The sequence below is a fragment of the Salmo salar genome, chromosome 20 (genome assembly GCF_965601325.2).
Source record: "Salmo salar chromosome 20, fSalSal1, whole genome shotgun sequence".
NCBI classification, from domain to species: Eukaryota; Metazoa; Chordata; class Actinopteri; order Salmoniformes; family Salmonidae; genus Salmo; species Salmo salar.
The window spans coordinates 536,008-557,758 of record NC_138310.1 but is presented as its reverse complement, the minus strand read 5'-3'; the positions used below and the strand labels follow the sequence as shown (position 1 = coordinate 557,758).

At 41.6% G+C, this 21,751-nt stretch overlaps 1 protein-coding gene across 3 annotated transcripts in view; it reads left to right on the top strand.

Moving 5' to 3' along the window:
• The window catches only part of col4a4 (collagen, type IV, alpha 4), a 241,676-nt gene that overhangs the window by 206,426 nt on the left and 13,499 nt on the right, over nucleotides 1–21,751 (top strand). For all 3 annotated transcript variants that reach the window (XM_082966130.1, XM_082966129.1, XM_082966128.1), the window contains one exon: nucleotides 7,242–7,397. In XM_082966130.1, coding sequence (XP_082822256.1) covers nucleotides 7,242–7,397 — 156 coding nt within the window. The remainder of the gene's footprint in view (nucleotides 1–7,241; nucleotides 7,398–21,751) is intronic.

The following is a 21,751-nucleotide window of genomic DNA, read 5'->3' as shown; positions in this document are numbered from 1 at the left end:
TAGAAGAGTTAAATTTGTCAGATAAATTCTAGCCTACGGCCCAATACATTTGTTAACTACAACTTTAGCCTACTTATAAAGTAGGGAAGATCATAAAAATTGTCTAATACCTTTCTTATCAATGACCCACTCAATCTCTAGACCAGATTTGATTCATTTTAACCGGCATTGACTAACCATGCACATTTCTTGATCCGGTTGATGAATGTACAATTGAAGTCGGAAGTTTACATACACTTAGGTTGGAGTCATTAAAACTCGTTTTTCAACCACTCCCAAATTTCTTGTTAACGAACTATAGTTTTGACAAGTCGGTTAGGACATCTACTTTGTGCATGACACAAGTAATTTTTCCAACAATTGTTTACAGACAGATTATTTCACTTATAACTCACTGTATCTCAATTCCAGTGGGTCAGAAGTTTACATACACTAAGTTGACTGTGCCTTTAATCAGCTTATAAAATTCCAGAAAATTATGTCATGGCTTTAGAAGCTTCTGATAGGCTAACTGACATAATTTGAGTCAATTGGAGGTGTACCTGTGGATGTATTTCAAGGCCTACCTTCAAACTCAGTGCCTCTTTGCTTGACATCATGGGAAAATCAAAAGAAATCAGCCAAGACCTCAGGAAAAAAAAGTGTAGACCCCCACAAGTCTGGTTCATCCTTGGGAGCAATTTCCAAATACCTGAAGGTACCACGTTCATCTGTACAAACAATAGTACGCATGTATAAATACCATGGGACCACGCAGCTGTCATACCGCTCAGGAAGGAGACGCATTCTGTCTCCTAGAGATGAATGTACTATGGTGCGAAAAGTGCAAATCAATCCCAGAACAACAGCAAAGGACCTTGTGAATATGCTGGAGGAAACCGGTACAAAAGTATCTATATCCACAGTAAAACGAGTCCTATATCGACATAATCTGAAAGGCCGCTCAGCAAGGAAGAAGCCACTGCTCCAAAACCACCATAAAAAAGCCAGACTATGATTTGCAACTGCACATGGGGACAAAGATAGTACTTTCTGGAGAAATGTCCTTTGGTCTGATGAAACAAAAATACAACTGTTTGGCCATAATGACCATCGTTATGTTTGGAGGAAAAAGGGGGAGGCTTGCAAGCCTAAGAACACCATCCCAACCATGAAGCACGGGTTGGCAGCATCATGTTGTGGGGGTGCTTTGCTGCAGGAGGGACTGGTGCACTTCACAAAATAGATGGCATCACGAGGGAGGAAAATTACGTGGATATATTGAAGCAACATCTCAAGACATCAGTCAGGAAGTTAAAGCTTGGTCGCAAATGGGTCTTCCAAATGGACGATGACCCCAAGTATTCTTTCAAAGTTGTGACAAAATCGCTTAAGGACAACCAAGTCAAGGTATTGGAGTGGACATCACAAAGCCCTGACCTCAATCCTATAGAAAATGTGTGAGCAGAACTGAAAAAGCATGTGCGAGCAAGGAGGCCTACAAACCTGACTCAGTTACACCAGCTCTGTCAGGAGGACTGGGCCAAAATTCACCCAACTTATTGTGGAAAGCTTGTGGAAGGCTACCCAAAACGTTTGACCCAAGTTAAACAATTTAAAGTCAATGCTACCAAATACTAATTGAGTGTATGTAAACTTCTGACCCACTGGGAATGAGATGAATGAAATAATAGCTGAAATAAATAATTATCTCTACTGTTATTCTGACATTTCACATTCTTAAAATAAAGTGGGGATCCTAACTGACCTAAGACATGGATTTTTACTGGGATTAAATGTCAGGAATTGTGAAAAACTGAGTTTAAATGTATTTGGCTAAGGTGTATGTAAACTTCCGACTTCAACTGTATATAGAATGTTGTTGGATTCATGCATTGCTACACTGCATTCTATTTCCAGGGTGAGCACGAAAAATAAAATAAATGTTTAACCTCTAGAGGACCCCTTCCCGCTCTGATCCCGCTAACGGGATTTATTGACAAGATACCATGGCGGGAAATTCAAAACTGCAAGAATCTAATAATTTCAATTTCTCAAACAATCAACTATTCTTTACCATTTGAAAGGTAAACATCTCCTAAATCCAACCACATTGTCTGATTTCAAAGAGGCTTTACGGCGAAAGCATAAAGTTAGGTTATGTTAGGAGAGTACATTGAAAATAGCTGTGTGTAATGTTTTGTCAATTCAAAGACAGGCGTCACCAAAAGCAGAAAACCAGCTAAAATTATGCACTAACCTTTGACAATCTTCATCAGATGACACTCCTAGGACATTATGTTATACAATACATGCATTTTTTGTTCCATCAAGTTCATATTTATATCCAAAAACAGCATTTTACAGTGGCGGTGAAATTCCGATTTTTTTTTCCCCTCAAATGCTTCCGGTGAATCAGCGTTACAATTTACTAAATTACTAGTCGAAAACATTGGTAAATTATAATATTGTCATTCAAAGAATTATAGATTAACATCTCGTAAATGCTACCGCATTGCCAGATTTCAAAATAACTTTACTGGGAAATCACACTTTGCAATAAACGGGGTGCTATGCTAAGAACAATAGGCTAGGATATACAGGTTAGCACCATCTTGGAACCATCTAATATCAATAATACTATTGTAAATAATCCCTTACCTTTGATTATCTTCATCAGAAGGCACTTCCAGGAATCCCAGGTCCACAACAAATGTGGTTTCTTTCGACAAAGTTCATAATTTCTGTCCAAATAACTCCAAGTTGTTCCATGTTGTTAGCGCGTTCAGTAGGCTCCTCAAAATGTAGGGCGGGGGGGGGGAAAAGTCACGACGAAAAGTTTACAAAAAATCTATTTACGTTCGTTCAAACATGTCAAACGTTGTTTAGCATCAATCTTTAGGGCCATTTTTAACGTGAAACATCAGTAATATTTCAACCCGACCTCTCCTGTGTCTTGAAAAACGTTTTGAAAAATGTCTCGCCTCACATGAACGCGCATGAGCACGCAATAATGAAGTGACGACATCCCAGGGACGTCAACTTCCCTTCCTTGTCATCCGGTCTCTGTTCATCATAGACGCTTCAAACAACTTTATAAAGATTGTTGACATCTAGTGGAAGTCGTAGGAAGTGCAAAATGAATCCTTTGTCACTGTGTGATCTATTAGCAATGACTCGAAAATAGTACAGCCACAAAATTCTCATTTCCTGATTGTATTTTTCTCAGGTTTTTGCCTGCCATATGAGTTTTGTTATACCTACAGACACCATTCAAACAGTTTTAGAAAATTCAGTGTGTTTTCTATCCAAATCTGTTAATAATATGCATATCCTAGCTTCTGAGTTGGTGTAGGAGGCAGTTAACCTGTTATGGCTAGGGGGCAGTATTTTCACGGCTGGATAAAAAACGTACCCGATTTAATCTGATTATTTCTCCTGCCCAGAAACTAGAATATGCATATAATTATTAGCTTTGGATAGAAAACACTCCAAAGTTTCTAAAACTGTTTGAATGGTGTCTGTGAGTATAACAGAACTCATTTGGCAGGCCAAAACCTGAGAAGATTCTGTACAGGAAGTACCCTGTCTGACCATTTCTTCCCCTTCTTGATTATCTCTATCCATTACAAAGGATCTCTGCTGTTACGTGACACTTCCTACGGCTCCAATGGGCTCTCAGAGCCCGGGAAAAAGCTGAATGACGTAATTGAAAGCCCTGGCTGAAACACATTATCGCCTTTCTCAAGTGGCCGATCAGGGGACAGTGGGCTTAGGCGCGTGCACTGGCCGCCCCCGTCTTTCTGTTTTTACCTCTATTTACCGAAACGCAGATTCCCGGTCGGAATATTATTGCTTCTTTACGAGAAAAATTGCATAAAAATTGATTTTAAACAGCGGTTGACATGCTTCGAAGTACGGTAATGAAATATTTAGAAATCTTTTGTCACGAAATGCGCCATGCTCGCGACCCTGATTTACCATTCGGATAGTGTCTAGAACGCACGAACAAAACGCCGCTATTCGGATATAACGATGGATTATTTTGGACCAAACCAACATTTGTTATTGAAGTAGCAGTCCTGGGAGTGCATTCTGACGAAGAACATCAAAGGTAATCAAACTTTTCTAATAGTAAATCTGATTTTGGTCAGGGCTAAACTTGTCGGTGTCTAAATGGCTAGCCGTGATGGCTGGGCTATCTACTGAGAATATTGTAAAATGTGCTTTCACCGAAAAGCTATTTTAAAATCGGACATATCGAGTGCATAGAGGAGTTCTGTATCTATAATTCTTAAAATAATTGTTATGTTTTTTGTGAACGTTTATCGTGAGTAATTTAGTAAATTCACCGGAGGTTTGCGGGGGGTATGCTAGTTTTGAACGTCACATGCTAATGTAAAAAAGCTGGTTTTTGATATAAATATGAACTTGATTGAACAAAACATGCATGTATTGTATAACATAATGTCCTAGGGTTGTCATCTGATGAAGATCATCAAAGGTTAGTGCTGCATTTAGCTGTGGTTTTGTTTTTTGTGACATTATATGCTAGCTTGAAAAATGGGTAGTCTGATTATTTCTGGCTGGGTACTCTGCTGACATAATCTAATGTTTTGCTTTCGCTGTAAAGCCTTTTTGAAATCGGACAGTGTGGTTAGATTAACGAGAGTCTTGTCTTTAAAATGCTGTAAAATAGTCATATGTTTGAAAAATGGAAGTTTTCGGATTTTAGAGGAATTTGTATTTCGCGCCACGCCCATCATTGGATATTGGAGCAGGTGTTCCGCTAGCGGAACGTCTAGATGTAAGAGGTTAAAAATGGGCACATATTTTTTTCAAAATTCTCAATACTGCCCCCTAGCCCCAACAGATTTGGCCTTAATATTTGGTTTACAACAGTGGGGGTTTATATTAACCTTGCTGTCAACCACTGCGACCAAGGTAACAATGTTGCAATTTTAGAAATGTTATCTCCCCTGTACCATAGAGAGTGAACAGTGTCCTGACGAGACAGCAACTTTTCTGAGCCAGGCGAAATCATGCATCAACATCAGAACTATCGATATATCCAATTAAATGTAAATAGAAAACAGTTAAAACAGACAAACGCAGTAAGTTTGCTGTCAGTCTAGCTGCAGAGTTTGACGTACTGCTATTGTATGCGTCTTTCTTTTTCCCAACGCAGTTAAGCCAAAACCACGCCCCTTTATTCAGAGGGGGGTTCTACTACGCTCACATTGGCTAGCTAGAGTTGTCTCACTCGCAGAGACAGTGACCTTCCAATGTAAGGATGGAAAGTGTAATTTAACAATTAGCTGCCTACTGTAATGCAGGCCTATTATTATCATGTTTGGGAACATTTGCCTATGTATTTATTTTCAGAGTTTCAATGAAGAGTTTCGAATACGCTACGCTACAGCCATTGAATCTGTCTTTGAGCGTTAATGGACGTTAATGGCTAGCTTGGTCCACAACATTATGTTGTTATATTTTTTAATCTTGAAATACAAGGGCAAATGCTAATAAATAGTGACTGAAATTTCGCGCTATGTGATATTCACTTCCGAACTTGGAGACTTGGAGAGCGCTCAAAGGGTTGTAGAACGCCCCTCTGAATAACGAGCCGTGGTTTTGGCTTAACTGCATTGGGAAAAAGAAAGACGCGTATTGTATAGCTGTGTAGTTGGCAAGCTAGCAAGTGAGAAGAGCGTTTGCCAGCCTGCCTAGCAACCAATCGTTGTTTGTATGGCAACGATGTAAATAGAATTAGCAACCAGATTTGTGTCCGGACTATACCCTCCTTTTGGATAGATGAAAGACTGTGATCCCTTGATGATTTAAAACTTGTGCTTAATACGGGCAAAACAAAATGCATATTTTTAAACTCTTGTAAGAATATTCACTCATTAGATGGTTCTCCAATCGAACAAGAACAAGTATAAATACTTAGGCTTTAGGATTGATATGGATTTGACGTTTAAAAAACAAATAGATGAGATGGTTAAGAAACTTAAAGATTTAAAGTGGCCTTTTTCTACAGAAACAGATCATGCCTTTCTCTAAGCAGTAGGAAGCAGATTATACAGTCAACCTTTTCATCTGTTCTTGATTATGGTGATATTATTTAGCAAAGTGCTGCTGCTACTACTCTTAAACCTTTGGATGCAATCTACCGTAGTGCCCTTCGTTTTGTTACAGGTGACAGTTTTGATAGTCATCACTGCATCCTGTATCAAAAGTTTCTCTGGACTATGCTAAAGATCCGTAGATCTCTACTTTACTGCCTATCTGTTTCCAAGGCCCTACTTCATAAACTTCTGTCTTATCTAACTTTGCCGTTGAAGTATAGACACCTAAGTTGCCTAACCCGTTCAGAGGATTGGTTAACGCTTGATGTTCTTTAGGGGCTCCACCGAGCTAGGTAAATCTGCTTTTAGTTCTAATGCACCGTATTGCTCGAACAAAATTCTAAATACATTTCATCTTGATGTTCTTGATGATCTGTTGCCGTTCTGGCAAACTAAAGTATTGATTGGGGACTTATTGCTTGAGGAATGTAACTTTTTCTGGGGATGTTTTATTTGTGCTTCCCATGACTGTGTTGTTTTATTTTAATGTGTATATTTACATTGTAAAATACAGGGCACATGTTAAAATAAAGGTTAATTGTTTAGAAAAATATTATAATTTTTTTTATAATAAAAATGTATCAAAAATGTTTTTGATTAAAATATGTCAATCAAATGTTTTTATTTGTTGGCAACCAGTTTGTAAAAGCAATAAAGCACTTCAGGAGTGTGTGGTATATGGCCAATATACCACGGCTAAGAGCTGTGTCCAGGCACTCCGCTTCGCTTAGTGCCTAAGAACAGCCCTTTGCCATGGTAATGGTCCATATACACAACACCCACTTGGGCCTTATTGCTTAAATAAAGCAGACTATTTAGAATGCATTGCTTCATACCAGCTAATTAGTATGCATGTTTGGATGTTGGGACATAGAGGGCAACATTTTTATTTTGCAATGACACGCAATGTGAGAGTAAAATTATAAGATGCAGGGCAATTGCAAGGTTCAGTATTTGAAGCTCCCATCAATTTAAACCAAATAGTTTGTTTGCTCACAAGTGTCTTCGTGAGAAGAAAATTTTGCCAAAAGGTCTTTTTTTATTAGTATTTTATTATGTTCCTGCAAAAAAAATCTATTACAAACTCAGTCACAATTAAACACTTTAGTTGTGTGTGTGATGTTGTTTCAGGTTCAACAGGTGACATTGGGTACTCCGGCCCTGCCCTGCCCATGACCGGTGAAGAAGGGGACAACGGTGTGCCCGGCTTACCAGGGCTCAAAGGGGACAAGGGGGCTTCAGGCCCCCCCGGGCTGCCTGGCATCGCAGGGTTACCTGGGCCTAAAGGTAACAGGACAGACCTGGGTTGTGTTCATAAGGCACTAAACGGAGGAAAGTGTATTGAAACTGGGAGGGACTAGCTGGACGCTCATTTTGTCTTCTGTTGCAAAACATTTAGTAACGTTTTTTTGTTGTGTGCTCAAACAAACACGACCTGGACTGTATAATAAAGGCCTCCTCATACAGCCAGATGCTACCCTTGGTAACATAGCAAAGTAACGTAGGGTCCGCCCTCTCAGATGCTCCAATGCTTTCATTGTTTGACAACGCATTGATCTAAGTGGAAGATCCACTTAAGCATGTGCCAGTGCCAACCAGGTACATATTTGGGGTGGCGATCACAGAAATGTACGATAGGTGCGTATGTGGACACCTGCTTGTCAAACATCTCATTCCAAAATCATGGGGATTAATATGGAGTTGGTCCCCCCCTTTACTGCTATCACAGCCTTCACTCTTCTGGGAAGGCTTTCCACTAGATGTTGGAACATTGCTGCAGGGACTTGCATCCATTCAGCCACAAGAGCATTAGTGAGGTCGGGCGCTGATGTTGGGCGATTAGGCCTGCTCATAGTAGGCGTTCCAATTTATCTCAAAGATGTTCGATGGGGTTGATGTCAGGGCTCTGTGCAGGCCAGTCACGTTCTTCCACACCGATCTTGACAAACCAGGTAGCGTTCTCCTGGCATCTGCCAAACCCAGATTAGTCCATCAGACTGCCAGATGGTGAAGCATTATTCATCACTCCAGAGAACGTGTTTCCACTGCTCCAGAGTCCAATAACGGTCAGCTTTATACCACTCCAGCCGACGCTTGGCGTTGAGCATGGTGATCTTAGGCTTGTGTGCGGCTGCTCGGCCATGGAAACCCATTTCATGTAGCTCCCAACGAACAGTTATTGTGCTGACTTTGCTTCCAGAAGCAGTTTGGAACTCGGTAGTGAGTGTTGCAACGGAGGACAGACAATTTTTATGTTATACGCGCTTCAGCACTCGGCAGTCCCTGTCGGTGAACTTGTGTGGCCTATCACTTCGCAGCTGAGCTGTTGTTGCTCCTCGACGTTTCCACTTCACAATAACAGCACTTACAGTTGATGAAATTTGACAAACTGACTTGTTGAAAAGGTGGCATCCTATGACGGTGCCACGTTGAAAGTCACTGAGCTCTTCAGTAAGGCCAGTGTTTGTCTATGGAGATTGCATGGCTGTGTGCTCGATATTATACACCTGTCGGCAACGGGTGTGGCTGAAATAGGCGAATGCACTAATCTGAAGGGGTGTCCACATACGTTTGTATATATAGTGTAGCTAGGTGAGACAACAACACGTCACAATCGTATTAGGTATATTTTCCCTCACAAAGTATTTATCAGTCAGTGCTAATAGGCGAACATTTTGTTACTTTTTTTGGGGGTGGCATTGGAGGCGCCGTGAGTTATTTAAGATACTCTTCAAAGCGGTAGGGTTTCAGACTTTTTCGAAAGATGGGCAGGGTCTCCGCTATCCTGACTTTAGGGGGAAGCTTGTTTCACCATTGGGGTGCCAAGACAGAGAAGAGCTTTGACTGTGCTGAGCAGGAGCTTGAAGAGGCCAAGAAACGAGAGGTGGGGGAACGGAGTGCTCGGGTAGGGATGTGGGTTTTAAGCATAGCCTGACGGGAAGGAGGTGCAGTTCCCCTTGCTGCTCTGTCGGCAAGCACCACGGTCTTGAAGATGATGCAAGCTTCGACTGGAAGCCAGTGGAGGAGCCGGATGACATGGGAGAACTTAGAAAGGTTGAACACCAGGCGGACTGCGGCATTCTGGATAAATTGCAGGGGTTTAATGGCACAAGCGGGGAGCCCAGCCAACAGCGTTGCAGTAGTCTAGACGGGAAATGACAAGTGCCTGGATTAGGACCTGAGCTGCTTCCTGTGTGAGGAAAGGTCGTGCTCTATGGATGTTGTAGAGCAGGAACCTGCAGGAGCGAGTCACTGCTTTGATGTTTGCAGAGAACGACAGGGTATTGTCCAGGGTCACTCCAAGGTTCTTTGCACTCTGGGAGGGGGACACCGTGGAGTTGTCAACCGTGATGGAGAGGTCTTGGAGCAGGCCTTTCCCAAAAGGAATAGCAGCTCTGTTTTGTTGAGGTTGAGGGCCGACATCCAATCTGAGATGTCTGCCAGGCCACCTAATTTATACATTGATAAGAGATATTATAGGTAAATGAGTAGGCTTAAAATGTTTTGAGAAGGGGATGATAAATACAAATATCAAGAAAGCATAGTGATTGCTTTGGATTCTTTATGATTGACATCTTAGTCATTTAGCAGACGCTCTTATCCAGAGCGACTTACAGTAGTGAATGCATACATTTCATGCATTTTTTTTTTTTTGTAATGGCCCCCGTGGGAATTGAACCCACAACCCTGGCGTTGCAAACACCATGCTCTACCAACTGAGCCACTGGAGACTAATGTGAAGTCAGTCATATGGCAGCAAACTGAAAATTATTATTTCGGCCCCTTTTCCACCCACAGTGAAGTAGCCTAGGCTATAAATAGCTGTGCCATTATTCAGATCATTACTTTAATTGTATGGCCTCATAGTTTGCAGGGAGGAAATTTGGAGACACAAGCTAAATAGACTTCTGTTGCCTATGGAAAGCTGTGCGCAGCAGCGCTAAATGCAACTATGTGTTAGTTTCTTTCAATTTATAACCTAACCTTTTTTTGTTGCCTATTTGAATCATCATGGAATTCAGTTTAACTTCTCTAGGGTATGTGGGACGGTAGCGTCCCACCTCGCCAACAGCCAGTGAAATAGCAGAGCGCCAAATTCAAAACAATAAATCTCATAATTCAAATTTCCCACACATACAAGTATTATACACCATTTTAAAGATAATCTTCTCGTTAATCCAACCACACTGCCTGAATCCAAAAAGGCTTTACGGCGAAAGCATAGCATTAGATTATGTTAGGACAGCACCTTGACAAGAAAAACCACACAGCCATTTTCCAAGCAAGGAGAGGTGTCACAAAAACCAGAAATACAGCTAAAATGAATCACTAACCTTTGATGATCTTCATCAGATGGCACTCATAGGACTTCATGTTACACACTTTTGCTCGATAAAGTTCATATTTATATCCAAAAACCCCATTTTTCATTGGCGTGTAATGTTCAGAAATGTTTTGCCTCCCAAAACTTCCGGTGAATAAGCACATCAATTTACAGAAATACTCATCATAAACGTTGATAAAATATGCAGCTGTTATTCAAAGAATTATAGATACACTTCTCCTTAATGCAACCGCTGTGTCAGATTTCAAAAAATCTTTACAGCGAAAGCACACTTTACAATATTCTGAGTACAGCGCTCAGTCACAAAACCAAACCCTCCATTTTGTGGAGTCAACAAAACTCAGAAATAGCATTCTAAATATTCACTTACCTTTGATGATCTTCATCGGAATGCACTCCCAGGAATCCCAGTTCCACAATAAATGTCCATTTGTTTCGATAAAGTCCATATTTATTTCCAAATACCTCCTTTTTGTTTGCGCGTTCAGTCGAGTAACCCAAATGCACTGTGCTCGCGCAGTAAGTTCAGACGAAAAGTCAAAAAAGTTATATTATAGTTCGTAGAAACGTGTCAAACGATGTATAGAATCCATCTTTAGGATGTTTTTATCATAAATCTTCCATAGTATTCCAACCGGACGATACCTTTGTCTTCAAAAAGGAAAAGGAACACAGCTAACTCTCACGGGAGTGGGCGCCACTGAGCTCATGTCATTTTCTCAGTCATCTGATTCCAAGCGCTCTTATTCTCTCCCCATTCACAGTAGAAGCATAAAACAAAGTTCTAAAGACTGTTGACATCTAGTGGAAGCCTTAGGAAGTGACCCCACAGACACTGTATATTGGATAGGGAATCACTTGAAAAACTACAAACCTCAGATTTCCACACTTCCTGGTTGGATTTTGTCTCAGGTTTTTGCCTGGCATATGAGTTCTGTTATACTCACAGACATCATTCAAACAGTTTTAGAAACTTCTGAGTGTGTTCTATCCAAATCTACTAATAATATGCATATCCTACCTTCTGGGCCTGAGTAGCAGGCAGTTTACTACAGGCACGCTTTACATCTGGACGTCAAAATACTGCCCCTACCCAAGAGAGATTAAACCCGGAGCCTGGCGCACGGTTTACGACGACTAGACCATTGTCATTACAGTTCCATGATCAGTGTTCAACCCTTATTTTAAACTTTTGTCCACTTCTAATATTTCATGGATTGAACAACTGAAAATTACAACTTTCAGGATGGCCACTCCCGTTGTCTTTACACTGCTGCTACTCGCTGTTTATTATGTTTGCATAGTCACTTTACCCCTATCTATATGTACAAATGACCTGTACCGCTGCACATTGACTCGGTACCGGTACCCCCTGTATATAGCCTTGTTATTGTTATTTTATTGTTCATATTTATTTAAAATATATATATTTAGTAAATATATTCTTAACTCTATTTCTTGAACTGCATTGTTGGTTATGGGCTTGTAAGTAAGCATTTCACGGTAAGGTCTACACCTTTTGTATTTGGCCCATGTGACAAATAAAATGCGATTTGATTTTAAACAACCCACTAGGCACAAACTGGTTGAATCAATGTTGTTTTGACGTAATTTGTCAACGCATTGTGAGGTGGAATCTACGTGGAAAATACATTCGATTTGAAAAAAGTTGTCAACATTGTTTTGAGGGTGAAATTTCAACCACAGGATTATGTCATCATGGTAACCACATTTCAACATAGACAAACCTTTCTAAAATATGTTGAATTTGTACTTTTAAAACAATGTCAGGGCCTCCCAAGTGGCGCTGCGGTCTAAGGCACTGCAGTGCTTGAGGCGTCACTACAGATCCGGGTTCAATCCCGGGAGACCCATGAGGCGACGCACAATTGACCCAGCATCGTCCAGGTTAGGGGAAGGTTTGCCCGGCCGGGATGTTCTTGTCCCATCGCGCTCTAGCGACTCCTGTGGCAGGCTGGGTGCATGCACGCTGACACGGTCGCCAGTTGTACAGTGTTTCCTCCAACACATTGGTGCAGATGGCTTCTTGGTTAAGCGAACAGTGTGTCAAGAAGCAGTGCAGCTTGGCAGGGTCATGTTTCGGAGGACTCATGGTTCTCGCCCTTGCCTCTCCCGAGTCCATACTGCAGTTGCAGCAGTGGGACAAGACTGCAACTACCAATTGGATAACATGAAATTGGGGAGAAAAAGGGGGAAAAAAATGAAAAAATTAAATCAAACAAGATCTTCAAAGTTATATCCACTATCAGAAGAAAGAAAATTGACTGGGCAGCACCTCCTACTGGAGAATTGATCTATCTACAGCTAACCTTTGGCCTCACGTCCACGGTTTTAGCCAAGCCCTGCTTAGCTATGATATTTGTCACTGACTATTACCAATGTACGATCATGAGAATGATTGTTCACTGTTTCTATCGAAGTCCTTCCAAAGGGTAGATTTAACAAAGCAAATTCAATTTGACCATACTTTATCACTGATACATCATCAAGGATGCTGTTTGGACCTAAACAGTATTTGCAAAGTCATCAAAAGCTATTGTTTCAATTCAACACAGAATTTAAAAAAGACAATAAAATAGGCCTAACGTTTCAAGCTCTGGTTAATTTCAAATGTAATTATATTTAAGTTTCAAGTTTTTGTCACATGCACAAGTACAGTGAAATGCCTTTCTTGCTTGTTCTTACCCAACAATGCAGTAATCAATATCATAAAAAAGTCAAGTAGAACAAAAACATACAAGAAATAGAAATAAAAGAACACAAGAAAGTAAGTAAGCTATTGTCGTGTCTTTGGCTATGCCGGATTAAGTGATATGACATGCTAACTTATAAAATGATTTCTCTGTAATTAATATTACCTGATTAAGCTAATCATGTAAATGTAATTAACTAGAAAGTCGGGGCACCACGGAAGAACGTTTATAGAGCCGTTATCTTCCGAATAAACTCTTAAAATACTTAGTAATATTTTACATCGATAGCAGTCAATATTAACCCTTGTCTTATTTTCAGTCTCATAATGAAAGTTGTAAATTCTTGGCTATCTTCACAAACCCTGGCTAACAAGTTGAATCAGCAATACAAAATTGGGTTTAATTATTTATTTACTAAATACCTAACTAATCACACAGAATTACAAATACACAGAATACAATGATGTCATACAGAATTCACCCCTGGTGAACGGAACCTGTATGAAAGCTGGTTACACAAAGGAAAGGGGGTTGGGCTTGAATGAAAGAGCGGGAAGATTTAGGAACACAGAAACAGCAGCTATGCTATCGTAAATACATTATCTTATGCATTCTAAATTACCGCCCATTTGGAAAAGGAAAATGCAATAAATATTTACTCTGAGCTGCGCTTCGGTAGATTGGTCGTAGATGCTGGCCGGGTTGGCCAACAGATCTTCCTGGCCGGAAGAATGTCAATGGTGGTCAATTGGATACGTGGTGGTATACTCGTCTGGTTGTTAGACTGGATCTGTCGTCCGTCCTTTCCTAGCCCCCGTCTACAGCGGCCGCTGCTAACTCAACGGCTAGGAAGTAGCACTTCTGTAGTGAATAAGCTCAAAGTTCATACCATTTCATACCATAGCGCACGCCGAGGTTGGCTTAGTTCTGTCCTTGACATGTGTGTCCTTCTAACGTAGAGGCTGCAGACCTCCCGTACTGGAACAACGTGGTTATCTTTTCGTCAAAGGCTTATATAGTGGAGTGGGGGAGGGAGGTGTTTCATCGTTTATAACCCCTGTCTCTTCACAGGGTTGGGCCACTGATTGAGCAGGGCACTTTCCTTATGAAAACCCAATTCTCTCATTGGGAAGCTAAAATTACATTTCATCTCCTAACAAACATTTTCAATATCAAACATTTAAATTGCATAACAATTCCATGTGACTCTGATAACTAGAGGGCGTATACTTTCTCAGGTACAGTTTATGTCGTCCTGTCATCAATCATAATGTCTCAGATGACAACTGAAATGAAATCCATACTCATTACGTTATCAAGCATATTTCCAACTGGTTTTATTAACAAAATATGGTTCCTTTTCCCCATTTGTTTGATGTTCCCAGACTCTCTATATTTAACACAGGCTATTCAAGTCCTTCAGTAGACTCAGAGAGGGGAAGGGAGAAAGGTATTTATGGGGGGGGGGGGGTCATAAACCTTACCCACAGGCCAACGTCATGACAGTCCCCCCATGTTGTAAACCAACATAAAAATGAACGTGGGTTGTCCTGGTTGTGGATCATCGTTGTGGTCCCCATCTGGCGGTCGACCCGGGTAGGGTGTCTGCAAATGAAGAAATCCGCTCCAAGGCTGGGCAGCAGATGTCCAGTTGGTGGTTGCTATTGCAGTTCCCCCTCTGGTGGTCGACCCGGTAGGGTCTCTGCAAATGAAGAAGTCCTTTCCATGGCTCGGCAGCGGATGTCCGGATTGGGATCGCCGTTCCGGACCCGTCGTCTGGTCGTCCAGACTGGAATATCTGGGCAGTAACTTAGGCAGATGTTAACAACGCACACACACTCATGAAATATATCATTACATTTCCCACCAAATGAGCGGCGTTGTGGCACTAACTGATGGTTGTATGGGGGAGTTGTTTATAGCTCTATCACTTTCTATGTGCCAAAGAAAATAAACAAAATTAATGAAAGCATAAACAAAACAAAATAGTTATGCCACCTTAATCATCTAATTGGACTGTATTCTATCTACGTCCATGGTCTTGGCAAAATGACCCTATCATGGCATTGTCTAATGACATATTTAGGGCTTTCCTAATTTGCAGGGTGGCGCTTAGGGTACTATCCTAAGTTGACAACTATATGATAAGTCTACAGCTGTAAGGCACTAGTTTTGGGCAGTCTACAGGATGACCTATGGACTTCTGGTTAGAAAACTGGTGAGTGCTGTAGAGTCAAAGGCCTAGAAGTAAATGTTCAACTTTACTAAGGCTGGTATTTTGCTTGGACCCTTAAGTGATCCTAGCATAAATCCTAATTGGATGTTCTGTTGTGCATGTGCGTTTATGCTTACACAATCGCGCATGTCAAGGGAAGAAAACCAAGTATCCTGGCAGATTACAACTTGTTCAGAATGAGTCTGACGTAGTCAGGTAATTTTCAGGTCAATGCCTGGAGGTCAGTCAGAATTGGTGTCAAGGGAGTCTGTAGTAGTTTTCTACAAGTCACTGTGTCTTCCACTATTGTAGTGGCAGTAGGTATGAAGTCAATTTCATAGCTATGTTATCCACGGAGGAGCTAACCTCACGACAGAAGTACTCTAAGTATTAGACCAGTCGAACGTGGTGTGATCATGGTTCATGACTTCTAATAATTTTCTCCTGAACGGAGGGTTCTATTTATTAGTGGCATGTGTTAACCATTGGAAGAGTGCAATGGAGATTCCCTTCCCCGTGTTGCACTCTGAGTGACTCCTATGTCGCTATTATCAATAGCAATTCAACTTGTGAGGTTACTAATCCTCTTACTGAGTGTTGCTGGACTGACTGTGGTATTGGTACTGGTATTCAAGGGGTCCAGTTGTCCTACCGATTTATTCTGAAATATTATCTACCGGAACACATGATTGGAGCATATTACTAGTTGTATTGTAGTTGAACCTACACATGGCAAGGAATGATTATTGTTGCCATTTGTTTTGGAGGTGGACAAGTCCATTGGACTTCCTTTACGACCAGTGTGGTACACCTCAGTACTATCTTAGATGTGTTCTAAGATAATCCCCGTCTAGGGGCCTGTCTGCTCCTCACTGTTCTCATAGGGGAGTTTACAACTAGATTTGATTTATGCTCTGGCGGCCTCGTACGGTGTTGTCCGTAGTCTCGACCCCCCCACCGGCCTCGATGAGGCTCATCATGGGTCTGGGCTACTATTCCCCCCCTTTGTGTCTCGGGACCCCCCCACCAGCGGGTGGTGTTGGTGTCCGAGGCGCAAACGAAAAGGTCGGACCCTATGTACGAGTTGTCAGTGGCCGCGTTATTATGAGAATGGCTGTAACCTTTCAACCAAATCTCCTGGTGTTTGTGCTTCAACACCCTCAGTGGCTGTCGAGGTCTGTCAGTCACCACCGCGTCCGCGTGTGGCAACCTCTTCAGTACCTGCAAACTGAGACGTGGATATCGGTCTGCGATATCGCAAAGTGTTTCACCAGTGGGAGTCATCGGGTCAGTTGCTGGACTGACGCCATTAGTGTCATTGTAAGGGGTGACAGTCCCCAACAAAGCAGAAGGTGTATCATCGGAAGCAGAGTGTACTCTGCACATCAATGTTTTTCTTGCTGAGACGGCCGCAGTGCTTGCGGAAGTGTCCGAAGGGCAAGAGAAATTCATCTCAACTACCGTATTGCACGACTGCAAGGAGGAGGGAAGTTGCTCATTCACAGAGACAGCTGGCTCGAAATCATGAAAAGAATGGTCAATCAGATTGGCTGATGGAATGTGTCGAGATATCGTAATATCTCCTTGGATCGGATTCTGCACCAAGAGGTTTCTAAACGTCTTTTTCCCAAGGGGTGCTTTCGACAGATAGCCCTCGTGAATGACTGCATTGCAGCTAGCGTTAGGGGAAGACAGTGTGGTCAGTGGAGAAGGCACTGTGGCCTGTGACCATACCTGGTTGGTTTTCCAATCCATCAATGGGAGTAACCGATCCATCAAGTCTGCTCCAAGTAGCAGGGTTACAGTTTCGAGGCTGGTAACATACACAGGGTGAACGAGCGATACGTCCTGGAAGTGTAGTTTCAGCATGACTCTCAATGTGAGAGGCGAGGTAGTGTGAGTGACCCCTCGAAGTGTAGTGTCGCATCGTTCCACTTTTAACCAACGTTTAGTTGGCTTCAAAGCCCTTTTTAGATCATCAAACAATGTTTGAGAGATGAGTGATATTGTCGCACCCGAATCAATTAGCGCATGACAAGCTAAGCAGTCCTCCAGGACTGTTTCCAGGTATGGCCGTTTAGATTCGTGGTTAGTGGACATATTCCCCACAAAGTGGGGATGGTTGATTTTGGAGAGCGTTCGCAATTTCGGCTGTTGTTTTTCTAATGGCATAATTAGGGTTGGTATCACTGCTGAGGTCAGAGATCAATCCTTTTATGGGTGGAGGTTCACTAATTAGCGGAGGAGTGGTGACCACCTCCTTTGGTAGCTTGCACATTATAAGAAAAATTTAGAGGAAAAATGTTCCTATTTTTTTTTCAATGTTTGGGTTTGGAATTCATTGGAAGCTGCAAAGACAAGTTTAATCTATTTATAGATGTTGACGAACCATCAGTACTGTACCAGTAATGTGGAAGTTGGACGTGAATGAATTTGCAAAAGCAAATTTAATTAATTAATCAATGCCAATGATTAATCCTACCTGGGTAGGCTATCTGGGTATTAAACTTGAATTAACCGGAGGTTGCTTCGTCCAGGTTAATGTGGAAAATTTAAAAAGTGTCTCATTTGATTGCAAGAACATTAAGGTTTGTTCAACAATTTAACTTATTAAATTGAATGAGATGATAATCCATACAATCTCCATTGATTGGCTATAATAGTGTCGCACATGGGACAGAAGCGGATTCCCGCTTCTGTCAGTACTGGATTACTGAATGGGTTTTGCAAAAACCAAATTTTACTGATTGATCAATTTTAATGATAAATCAAACCTGTATAGGCTATTTGGGATTTAAACTTTAATTAACCTGAGAGGTTTATTCATCTAGGTTAATGTGGAAAATTTTAAAAGTGTCTCATTTGATTGCAAGAACATTAAAGGTTTGTTCAACAATTTAACTTATTAAATTGAATGAGATGATAATCCATACAATCTCCATTGATTGGATATCATAAGTGTAAACAGTAGATTAAACGTTGGGAACACTCCCCACTATGGTACACTTCTTCCTTGGGCCGAAGCCACATGGGCTTCCCGCTGGGGCGGGACTTCTGTAAATACTGGATTACTGAATGGGTTTTGCAAAAACCAAATTTTACTGATTGATCAATTTTAATGATAAATCAAACCTGTATAGGCTATTTGGGATTCAAACTTTAATTCACCTGAGAGGTTTATTCATCTAGGTTAATGTCGAAAAAGATTACAATGTCTCATTTAGAAAACTCATCAATTTGGATATTATTTAAACTTGAGAATGTAAATCTGGCAATTTCACTTATTAGTTCAATTGAAAAAGACATCGATATCCGTCTGGATATCACGAGTAACGACTTGAGTGTCACCTGACTAATTATTTGAAGGAAGGTCCCTGCTGGCACACGCTGAAATCCAACTCAAGTCGGATGAATTACAATGTGGCACAAACAAAATGGCTGTTTTCCCTTTTGTTAGCTTAGCATCTCGAGCAAGCTAATGCTACTTGATGCCTGAAAAATGCTCAACATAGGATTCCCTTGGCAAGGGAAAGGTTTTACTTATAACGTATTATGTTCAAACCCTTTTCGGCGATATTTGACGATGTTTTAACCGGAACTCGCGGGAAACAACGAAATGCACCGTGGTCTACTCGCATCGAAACGCGAGAGACAGAGAGATACTTATCGCTGGTCAAGCTAATCTCTCCTAAATTTCAATCGGCTGGCTCTTTGTCCTCGCTCGAGAAATTAATAATGACCTAGCCAACACGCGTCTGAAACGCGCGAGGCAGAAATAGCCCAGCGTTTGGCCAAACGCACTATTTCTCAGATAGCTTTATCAGCCATCATACATACATGTATAGTTTATGCTACCCACTGACTACGTCAGAGCACAACACGGAGGCGATTCTCCAGAGCGCACACGCACCCATAATTCCGGTCTACAATTCCCATAATGTAATCATAAACTTGGTATATTATGTAATCTGCTTTTCAATTTTATATATGCTGAATCAAAATGAAAGCTTCATCCTATTTTAGATTCCTCGCACGGGGGCTCCAATATGTCGTGTCTTTGGCTATGCCGGATTAAGTGATATGACATGCTAACTTATAAAATGATTTCTCTGTAATTAATATTACCTGATTAAGCTAATCATGTAAATGTAATTAACTAGAAAGTCGGGGCACCACGGAAGAACGTTTATAGAGCCGTTATCTTCCGAATAAACTCTTAAAATACTTAGTAATATTTTACATCGATAGCAGTCAATATTAACCCTTGTCTTATTTTCAGTCTCATAATGAAAGTTGTAAATTCTTGGCTATCTTCACAAACCCTGGCTAACAAGTTGAATCAGCAATACAAAATTGGGTTTAATTATTTATTTACTAAATACCTAACTAATCACACAGAATTACAAATACACAGAATACAATGATGTCATACAGAATTCACCCCTGGTGAACGGAACCTGTATGAAAGCTGGTTACACAAAGGAAAGGGGGTTGGGCTTGAATGAAAGAGCGGGAAGATTTAGGAACACAGAAACAGCAGCTATGCTATCGTAAATACATTATCTTATGCATTCTAAATTACCGCCCATTTGGAAAAGGAAAATGCAATAAATATTTACTCTGAGCTGCGCTTCGGTAGATTAGTCGTAGATGCTGGCCGGGTTGGCCAACAGATCTTCCTGTTACTCGGAAGAATGTCTCTGGTGTTAAATTGGATAAGTGGTGGTATCTTCGTCCGTCTGTTAGACTGGATCCGTCATCCGTCCTTTCCTAGCCCACGTCGACAGCGGCCGCTGCTAACTCAACGGCTAGGAAGTAGCACTTCTGTAGTGAATAAGCTCAAAGTTCATACCAGTTCATACCATAGCTCACGCCGAGGTTGGCTTAGTTCTGTCCTTGACATGTGTGTCCTTCTAACGTAGAGGCTGCAGACCTCCCGTACTGGAACAACGTGGTTATCTTTTCGTCAAAGGCTTATATAGTGGAGAGGGGGAGGGAGGTGTTTCATCGTTTATAACCCCTGTCTCTTCACAGGGTTGGGCCACTGATCGAGCAGGGCACTTTCCTTATGAAAACCCAATTCTCTCATTGGGAAGCTAAAATTACATTTCATCTCCTAACAAACATTTTCAATATCAAACATTTAAATTGCATAACAATTCCATGTGACTCTGATAACTAGAGGGCGTATACTTTCTCAGGTACAGTTTATGTCGTCCTGTCATCAATCATAATGTCTCAGATGACAACTGAAATGAAATCCATACTCATTACGTTATCAAGCATATTTCCAACTGGTTTTATTAACAAAATATGGTTCCTTTTCCCCATTTGTTTGATGTTCCCAGACTCTCTATATTTAACACAGGCTATTCAAGTCCTTCAGTAGACTCAGAGAGGGGAAGGGAGAAAGGTATTTATGGGGGGGGGGGGGGGGTCATAAACCTTACCCACAGGCCAACGTCATGACACTATGTATAAAGTCAGTGCCAATACCATATTTACAATGTGCAGGGATACTAGAGTGGTAAGGTTAGATATGTATAGGGGTAACGTGACTAGGCATCAGGATATATGATAACCTGAGTAGCAGCAGCGTATATGATGATTGTATTTGAGTGTGTGTGCGTGTTATGTGTGTGGGTGAGCAAATTAAGTGAGTTTGTGTGTGTGTTGGAGTGTGAGTGAGTGTGTGGAGTTTGCGAGGTCTTAGCTAACAGTGCAAAAATCCTAAATCAAATAGAAGGGTCAATGCAGATAGCCATTTTGTTAGCTATTTATCAGTCTTATGGCTTGGGGATAGAAGGTGTTCAGAGGAGCCTGTTGGTGTCAGACTTGTTGCTCCGGTACCACTTGCCGTGCGGAAGCAAAGTGAACAGTCTATGGCTTAGGTGACTGGAGTCTTTAACAATTTTCCGGGCCTTCCTCTCACATCGTCTGATATAAAGGTCCTGGATGGCAGGGAGCTCAACCCCAGTGATGTACTGGGCTGCCCTCACCACCCTCTGTAGCGCCAATGCGAGCGAGGGCTGTGCAGTTGCCATACCAAGCAGTGATGCAGCCAGTCAAGGTGCTCTCAATGGTGCAGCTGTACATGTTTTTGAGGATTTGAGGGCCCATGACAAATCTTTTCAACCTCCTGAGGGGGAAGAGGCACTGTCGCGCCTTCTTCACGACTGTTTGCGTATGGAACATTTTAAGTCGAGGAACTTGAAGCTCTCGACCCGCTCCACTGCTGCCCCGTCGATGTGGATGGGGGCGTGCTCGCTCCCCGTTTCCTGTAGTCCACAATCAGCTCCTTGGTCTTACTGGCGTTGAGGGAGAGATCAACCACACTGCCAGGCCAACAGGTCTACCACCGTTGGAG